Source organism: Homalodisca vitripennis, chromosome 5 (genome assembly GCF_021130785.1).
Source record: "Homalodisca vitripennis isolate AUS2020 chromosome 5, UT_GWSS_2.1, whole genome shotgun sequence".
NCBI classification, from domain to species: Eukaryota; Metazoa; Arthropoda; class Insecta; order Hemiptera; family Cicadellidae; genus Homalodisca; species Homalodisca vitripennis.
Window position 1 is genome coordinate 93580756 of NC_060211.1, and position 9667 is coordinate 93590422.

The following is a 9667-nucleotide window of genomic DNA, read 5'->3' on the forward strand; positions in this document are numbered from 1 at the left end:
TTTTATTAAAATATTCTATTATTATGAAAAATGTGACTATTTTAATGCAAGTATTACATTATTGTAAAATTTGTGTGTGTGTTATTAGTCATTAGGAATGAATAAAAAAATAGCTTTAAGGAATTTTTATTTTTATTTTTTCACCTTAAATGAGCGTAATCTAAAAAAATACTAAATTTATATCAGCGTTCAAAGGGTTAAGATTTTTGGTACCCATGTTGCACAAAATTTATTGTAACTTAACTTATGCGTAACACTTTCATGTAACAAACTCCTTGAAATTTAAGGAAAACTAAGTGAGAGTTCTGTTATTGTGAATCGGCGGTCTTCTGTAATCTTCTCATTGACTTTAGAGTCAATTTCATCGGTCACAACGCTTGTCCGCCCACTTTGTTTGTCATGATGCACATTAGTTCGGCTATTTTTAAACCACTGATGCACTCCACCTTAATCACTCGTTCCTATAAACTTCACAGAGTTGGCGATAAATCTCAATTGGTTTATTGTGCTTAGCCAATCGCAACTTTATTACAGACTGCACTTCGTAACTCGTGGGATATTCAACTGCATCGCACATTGTAAACTGCTATTGTAAAACAACAAGGAGCCACTGAACAGAGAAACGCCCCGACCACAAAATGGCTGCAACAATCCCGCTTCAAAGGCTACAGAGTGAAACGTAATATACTTTCTGGAAATATAACAGTAATATTAAATTATTTATTGGTTGACTATTTAGTTGCATATGAAAGTTTAAAAAAAGCTTAAAACAGATGTTAACTATTCAAACTTAACTGTTCTGAGTTTTGCTTACTCTCAGGTAGTTAAGACCTCTTATAATAATTATTAACAGAGCTTCTAAAATAATAGTAATTAAGGTTTTCTTTATAAAAGTTAACTTTGGAAGATGAATGGATGTGTAAGTATATTCAGGTTAACAAAGACATTTCAATAAAAATCTCGTCACCAAAATCAGTAAAACTCTGTAGCACAATTATTTTGGGTTTAAAAAACAAAATTTGCTCCAGCGGTGGTTTCTTCTATGGGGCTGAGTTGCAAAACAAAGTTAGAGCAGAGTTTCCCCATAAAGGGTAACTGTAGGTAAGGTGAACATTGAAAATTGCAAAGTAGGTTTTAATAACTACTTTTTGGCTAGTTCCTAATTTTAATTTTTCAGTAGAAAGATGGTCTAGACATACAAGAGAAAAAAAGAGTGGTGTGTGAGCCTAAAAATTCAACTTAAAATCTTGATTAATGCCAAACAACTTAAAAGGTTTACTTTACAAGTCAGAACTTCAGCTAAAAACAAATATCATCAGTTTTATTATAATTTACACTTTATAAGTTTGCAACAAATCGGAATAAAGAATTATCTTTCATATAATTCACTATTACTTTATTGATTAACACCTTGACTATGACACGAGTCATGTACTGACTTTAAGGCAGAGGGGAAAGTATCAATATACAACCTCTGCAGTCAATGTGTTAAGGTATCCTTGTTTGATGACATCAAAGTAGTTTCATCTACTTAACCCCTTGACTGCCATGGCCACTTTTATGTTTTACTGCCAAGCCTGTGTTATCACATTCAAAACAACTGCTTTGCTGCATGACATCTGATAGCTGAAGACAATATACGAGTACATTGACAACAGTTTGGTAAAGGAAGATATCACTGAAGTTGATCATGGTGTGCAAGAAACATGTTACATTTTTGCTGATTGTGGAGTAGCTCTGTGTGCAGCAAATAAACACAGCAGTAGCTTATAACAGTTTGAAAACTTCTATCAGGCCAGACTTTGTATTACTGTAAGGTAAAGTAACAATTTGATAAACTTCTGATTTTAAGATTTGAGGCAATTTCTGATAAAACTCATCAATAGGGAAGTGCCTCTTTGGGGCCGTTCAAGTATTACGTAAGCACTATGGGGGGGGGCGGGGGGGTCTTTGCTTTGCTTATTTTGGATGGGGGTAGGGGAGTCTAGATGATGATTTCGTCATCGGTAGTTATTTTCTTTTTTACACGAATGGCAACCCACACATTGTCTTTGCTTGAAAACGAAACGCATTTTCGGGGATTCCCGCAAGTAATACATACGTTTAGTGAACAGTGCGCGGTAATTCCCCTACTCGCGTTAGAACCGAGTAAGGGAATTACCGCTCGCTGTTCACTTGTCTAAATTTCCTCTATCAGTGTATTGTTTCGTTTGGATGCTATAGCGAGTAGACGTATTGTAAGCATAGTAAAGCAAGTTAACATTTGTGTTACCATTCATTCCATTAGCCAAAGTTTAATGTTTAAATAAGATGTCGTTTCAAATAGACAAATCCAAGTTATACAAAAAATTGTTTGAAAGTTTTAAAAAATCTCATACAAGTACGAAAGTACAAAATGTACAAAAGTTAGTTAACGAAGTGTGGCGAAATTACAAATTACAAGCAAAATCCGACAAGGAACTAGATATTATTGTATCTAAGAGAATCGAAGAAGAATTGCAAGCGGCGACTAGAATAAATCCAATCTACTACATTTTTTTTCTAAGGTGAGTGACGAAATCATTTTAGGTACCTATGAATACCTACTAGAAATATTAGAAATCTCCAAAAAGTTTCTCTTTGCTAATTAGAAAATATTATGGCCTATCTTAAAGTATAGAGGTAATATTCATTATATAGATTTATTTCTTATAATTGATTCCGTCAATTGGTCACAAAATACAGGATGTTAGTTTTATACATATATATATATATCTATACCTACAGAAAACTATACTCTATTCAAATAGGTATTTAACAGAATGTAAACAATCTTTATATGTCTTTTTATTGAAATATGTGGTTTAAAATTGTAAACTGTGTAAAATCTGTTGTAATTCATTTAAAAACTCAACAAATATTAAAATTGCTTTTCTGTAAGTACATAAAGGTGCGTACAGACATCGCGAGGCGTGCGCCGCGAATGGTTCGCACGTATACATGTGCCGTAGCATGCCTCAGGTTGATGTATGCGAGACGAACCATTCGCGGCGCAAGCCTCGCAATGTCTGTACGCACCTTTACAAATATCTGATTTTATAATTGCATATTTCAATAAAAAGACATATCAAGATTGTTTACATTCTTTTAAATACCTACTTGAATAGAGTATAACACCCTGTATTTTGTGACCGGGAACGAATTGCTCGTTTAAAGATATTAGATTTAAAGCCATAGGGTTTTGTATTTACCATATATATTTCCATACGTTGTATTTATGTAGCTTAATAAGAGAATCTTTAGCAGAACCCATAGAAAGTTTTTATTTTTAGGCAACCTGTAAACCTGCAGAAAAAAACACAAATTACACAGCCAGCTTCAAATATTAAAAAACAGGAAGAAGATAAAATAAAAACCGGTAATGAATCACAACAGCAATGCGAAATTAATAAAAATACAGATAAACAGAGACCAAAACCTTCTCAGGAAGCTATGAAAAATAAAATTGCTCTACTCGAAAAAAAATCTGAATGCTTTGTATTCTGCCAGAGGTACTATGCCAAGCCGTGCTGAAGTTGATAAACAGATCATTAAGTTGCGCGAGGAAATAAAAACAGCAAAACAACCTTTAAACAGGAAGGTTCAAAACGCAGTTGCCCAGAAGAAACACAGGGATGGTATGAAAAGAAAGTTAGAAGATATTTGTCATGAAAATTCAGAAATGAAAAAAAGACTATCTCTGAGGGATTCAGTGGGACGTCCTAATCTTGAAAGCAATCAACCTTTACTATTGAAAACAATCGCGGATATAGCTCTATTTGGGAGTGCAGCAGATGATAGAAGACGAACGGAATCAATTCGCAGCGTAAAAACTCTTGATGAACTCACACAAGAATTACGTAAAATGGGATTTGACATTAGTCGCAGTGGGACATATCTTCGTTTGATTCCCAGAAAATCTAATTCTGCAGAGGGACGAAGACATGTATCGACAGTCCCTGTTAAGCTCATTCGGGCTCAAACTGATCACCACAAGAGCCACTTAGATAGCAAGTTCGCTGAAACATCAATCCATTATTTAGAGAACATAGCATCCATACTAGGACCAAATCAAGTATTTTTCATATCTCAAGATGATAAAGCTCGAGTCCCTATTGGCGTAACTGCGGCAAATAAGCAAGCACCTCTTCTAATGCACATGGAATATAGAATCAAATTGCCTGATCACGATTGGGTAATCGCTGAGTGTCATAAATTAATACCATCTGTTTATGCTGGTATCAAAATCACTTCCAATATGCTAGGACAACCGCAAGCGGTTGGATATTCTGGACCAAAATACATCGCTATTCGAAGTGGAAAGCATAGTTCATCTACTGCTAATACTCATGCTCAGGATTTCGAGACGCTTCTCGAACTTAAGAGTTTCGACCATTAGCTAAAACTGACCAAGGACTAGTAAAACCAGTGGTAATCATGACGGTTGATGGAGGGCCAGATGAAAATCCGCGTTATCAAAAAGTCATAGGGTTTGCTATACAACACTTTAAGCGACATGATCTCGATGCATTGTTTTTAGCTACCAATGCTACCGGAAGAAGTGCGTATAACAGAGTAGAGCGCAGAATGGCTCCTCTTAGTCGGGAACTGGCTGGTTTAATATTGCCTCATGACCATTTTGGGTCTCATTTGGATGAACGTGGCGTTACAATTGATGAGCATTTAGAAAGATCTAATTTCGAATTTGCAGGAAATGTATTAGCTGAAGTATGGAGTTCAATGGAAATTGATGGCTATAATGTTAATGGAAAATATGTTGGGGCAGGTGAACAAGATCTTCCTAATTTTCCAGACATTAAATGGTATTCAGAACATGTGCGTGAAAGCCAATACTTGCTCCAAATTGTAAAATGTAGAAATACAGAATGCTGTCGTCCAAGAAGTGGCCTATTTAGATTACTAGACAACAGGTTTCTTCCACCACCTGTAAAAGTAAAACAAACAGTTGATGACTTGGTTTTAGATGAAGGAGGGCAATTTCTTAATCTTCCAGTCAATTTAGCTCTACGCTTAAGTGCTTCACTCAAAGATTTCCTGCAAATGCCATACGATTATTTTTGTCCGACGGTACAATTGAGGCTATCAAGTCAAACATGCAAAATGTGTGGTCTTTATCATGCTTCCGTCAAGTCACTAAATCGTCACATCGAAAAGATCCATAAGAAAGTAAACACGCACACTGATAGGAAAGTTAGACCTGTAAGAGTCGCTGCTCGTCATGCTAATGAACTGATGTGCATTATTCAAAATTTAGAGCCCCATGATGTTGAATGGCTAGATGAGAATGACGTAGACATTCCAAAATCGGATGAAAGCGAGCAGACTCACAACACTGAGCAGCAATCGAAGCAATCCAATGTCATCGAAAACTTAGAATCATGGATTCAGGTTTCATGGACTGAAGACTGTTAATTTGAATTTAATATATGTACCAAAAATTTAAAATAAAGTTTGTTATGTTAGTAAGATATAATATTTTTGTCCTTTACTCTATGTTGAATACCGTTTCAGTAAAATATAATCTCTATCCTAAATCTATTTTCTTATTTTTCAAATTATAATTATAACGTTATAAAATTAAAAAAGCAATACATTAATTGACAAATGTTTACGTAAGCATGGGGGGAGGGGGTAAGAGCTTTGCTTACTTTTGCTGACAAGGGGGATGGGGGGGTAAATAATTGCAATAAATCTGCTTACGTAATACTTGAACTACTTTTGCCTAGTTTTCTCATCAACTTTTTATATCAATTCCCATTGAAGATAGTAGGCCGCTCAGGTCATCATTAAAATTAGTTATTCCTTCATTAAAATTCTTACATTGTTTACGCACATTTCCATCGTTCACCACATCTTCAAGAAAAACCTCAATGAGCTGCCGGTGAATTAAAGCTGGTCAAACTTATTCTGTGCTTAAAAACCGAATAACAGATTACACTTTGTGATATAAACTTTAACACTCTCGGAGATGATATTTTATTGTAATTTATACTGATTTTCAGCATTCACACTTGGTATGACTTCCACAAACAGAAAGAAGAGAAGAGGAAGTTAGAATTGACTCACCTTGGGTTTAGTCTGCGATGGTCATAGTTAGTCCCCATTTACAGGTTGGTTGTTAGCTTTTACTCTTCTTATAATATAAGTATCCACCATACCACCATAATAATATAATACATGTAATAAAAACTGCTCTATGGGATTTTTACTTACAGATGGTGTTAAAACTTGCAGTCATATAACTGTGCTCTTGGTGCGTAATTTTCTCGTGGTATCTTGATAGGGCGAGGCCTCTGTTTAAAATCATTCTACAGTAAGCAATTTTTCTTTAACATATAAACTAAGATTTTACTACATATTTTATTCAGAATCATTTAGTACTTACAAATGACATGAGGTGAGATAATCTATTTCACTTGATTAATACAACTGTAACTTATAAGTTATTAGTACCATATATTATAAATTAAATAAAGATCGACTCATATAAAGTTCTAGTTCCTCTGGGACTTGAACCTAAACCCCTCATCTGCAGGATGAGCATGTTACTATTTACCACAGAGCCCTTACTTTTGATAATTGATTTATTTTGTATTTGGCCATCTCTGTCACACAAGTGTTTAAATAAACAAATTAATGAAATACTTGTCAAATGACTTTTTAATAATAATTAAATTTGTATAAATGACAATTGCTTAATTTTATTTCAGTAATGATTGGTTTACAAAATTACTTGTTTTACTGGAACTCAAACCCTCTTCTTGCCTTTCCAGGCAAGCATTTTACCTATACATAGTGTTTGTTAAAGAATTTGCTAGTTTTATATATAAATTTAATGGTGAAATAATGGAAAACTACATTTAGCATACAGGATGATCAACTCAAGGTGGCTATTTTTCTATCAATCTATGTGAAATTACAATTGTTTAAAGTAGGTAATATAGGCTGATTTACTGTATGTACGTGCGTTATAGCTTCAGTTAATGGCATGTTTTGTTTTTTATTAAAAAGTTATTTAATTAAGAAACAAATATTCATAGTTGATGTAGTTTTCTGAGAAAATTGTTTTTATCAAAACTTATCATTCCCTGCAGCTCTAACTCATATAAATACAGTGAAAATTTCAAATTTGTTTCTTCATGCGGTCTTATTATAAAATTACCTAGATTGTCTACTTTAAAATACCTGTAATTTCATGTAGAGCTATAACAAATTATTTTTACTTCTATATTTAGCAAAATTATCTTAAAAGACTATGAATTTAAGGCAAAAAATATTTTACAAAACCAAAATTAAATGCACCATCTTAAAGCAGTTACAATTCGTATTGTTATAACAGAGTCAGATTGCACTAGCCAAATAACGCCTTCTGTTGCACAATGGTTATTACACTAAACTGAACACCTGAACTGAGTGCTGACATTGTTATTCTCAAGGCACTGGCTACTGCGGGAATGGAATTCTACATTTACTGGAAGAAACCTGAGATAAGTGATGAATCAAACTCTACAAAATATGATTATGTAAGTTATTGTTTACTGATTGTAGCACACATTACAACTAGGGAGTTTTTTTGCAAATGCCCTGTATGTATGTAAACCAAATCTTGATAGTTTAAGAACAATATTGTTTAGGTGTAAACCAAATACTTCCTAAAAATACTGAAAATATGAAATAATGAAAACGCAATGACGTATTAGTGCGCATATTAACAGAAATTGTTCTCTTTACAGGGAAACAATCTGGAATCTGGTACTCAGTCTTTTGGTGCATTCAACAATTATCATCAGTCTGTGATAAAATATCAAAATTTGAGAGCAATGTAAGTACAAGAGAGGTGCTGAAATATTGTAACAGTCACTCTGATAATGAACTAGTCTAGTCTTTGACATCTCAGTTTGCATGTACTTGTCGGACGTTGAAAAATAACTGAGGTGGAAAGGAATACACTTGGACGCTGTAATACCGAGTGTAATATAATACTGTACCACAAGTTTGATAGTATTTTGTACTATTTTAAGTGTACACATCTTTCTGTTTACTTTCTTTACTAGTTTTTATTTATATACTAGTAAATCATAAACTAAATGCTGAATATTCATAGTTTGTACGTAGGAGTGATTTTAAGGTTGTCAATGTAAAAGTATATTAACAATTCACTTTGATGTAATTGCTTTTGAATTATTCTTTGACACAATTGCACAGTTTTAAGCTTTGTTGTTGAACATAATTTATTAATCTAGAAAAACTGAGTGATATTTATAATCAATTTTAGCTTTAATACACCGGTACATAAAAAAAAAAAAAAAAAAAAAAAAAACATGAGATAAGCTTATTTTAGAAAGAAACTAAATATTGTAAATGATATCCTAAAAACTAAATATACTCAAAATCACTCTTATTATTTTTTCTTTGAACTAACAATGGATCAGCAAACAATACACAGCCACTTAGCATTAATAATATAGATACAGGTATATATACACTTGGAGATATTGAAAATTTATCTTAAAAAATAAATACAACACATTATGTACTTTGAAGACTCTTGGAGCAATTGGAAAATGTGTTTAAATATTAATAGATGTTAATAAAAAAAATACTTTTCCAAATTGTTTTTGGAACCAATGAACTTAAATGCTTGGGAAACACTACACACAAACAGAAATAAAGAAAAACTCATAAAAAATGAAGAAGGCTCTATTGAAAATTCCAGTCTTCTTTCTTCTCAATTTATTCAAAAATTAAACTATAGTCATATCTAATTTTTCATATTGGCTGAAATATTTCCAAAATGTTTGTATTTGCATATTTACATCATATGGTATTTTAATATTAATTGTAACAAAAATAATGTAAATATTTATTTGTGGAGTCAGTCACCTGAAGATGGCCTCGTCCAAAAAATTAACAATTTGGAAAAGTATTGTTTTTATTAACATTAGGTAACATTATGTACTTATTTATCATGCTATAATACGGCTATATCAGGTTGTAATGCTAAGAGAATAAATTAAAATGATGTTTTGGGGATATGAATATATTTGGATAGTTTTATTATTATGTAGATGGGCGGTTTATATTCAATTCTCAGTTTCTGAATTTGTATGCTTCTAGTTTTTTTTTTAAGTATAAACTTGATTTTCATTCTGATTTCTTCTGTTGATATAAAAAAGTAAAGCTTTTGGTTCAAAACTCTGAGTGAACATGAAAAATAAGTTCTGGAAGCTATACAATTGTGCTCTATTTACAAAAAATGTAGTTGAGGTTTAGATTAATGTCTTAATAAGAACGACAATGACAGAATCCAGATTCCATTGAGTATTTAGCTCTTGGACTTGGAATGTTATTTACTTGTTCTAACTTTCCCCCACATATGAGTGGGAGGCTGTGTTTGTGTTTCATAAATTAATTACCTTTCATCAGACCTCATAACGAATTTATCATATTAATCATATTTATTCAGTATTTACAATACCTTTGTGGTAACATTATAGCACAATTTTACTGTCAGAGTTTTAATAGACTAAAATGTGATAAAATTGAAATAGAATATACAATGTCAACATTAAAACATTCGTTACTTCATGAATTAAGAATCATGACAGAACTAGTATAATAAGTAATT

At 32.6% G+C, this 9667-nt stretch overlaps 1 protein-coding gene across 4 annotated transcripts in view; it reads left to right on the forward strand.

The window, feature by feature from the left end:
* The window catches only part of LOC124362534 (alkaline ceramidase 3), a 46525-nt gene extending 38138 nt beyond the window's left edge, over window positions 1–8387 (forward strand). The window contains exons 7-10 of one of the 4 annotated variants that reach the window (XR_006922474.1): window positions 6042–6149; window positions 6255–6352; window positions 7379–7562; window positions 7773–8387. Coding sequence is in view for 1 of the 4 variants with exons in the window: in XM_046817126.1 (XP_046673082.1) it covers window positions 6042–6132 (91 nt within the window). In the remaining 3 variants the exon portion in view is untranslated. The remainder of the gene's footprint in view (window positions 1–6041; window positions 6150–6254; window positions 6353–7378; window positions 7563–7772) is intronic. The other 3 variants (XR_006922472.1, XR_006922473.1, XM_046817126.1) reach the window with 3 other exon arrangements.
* The last annotated feature ends 1280 nt before the right edge of the window (window positions 8388–9667 follow it).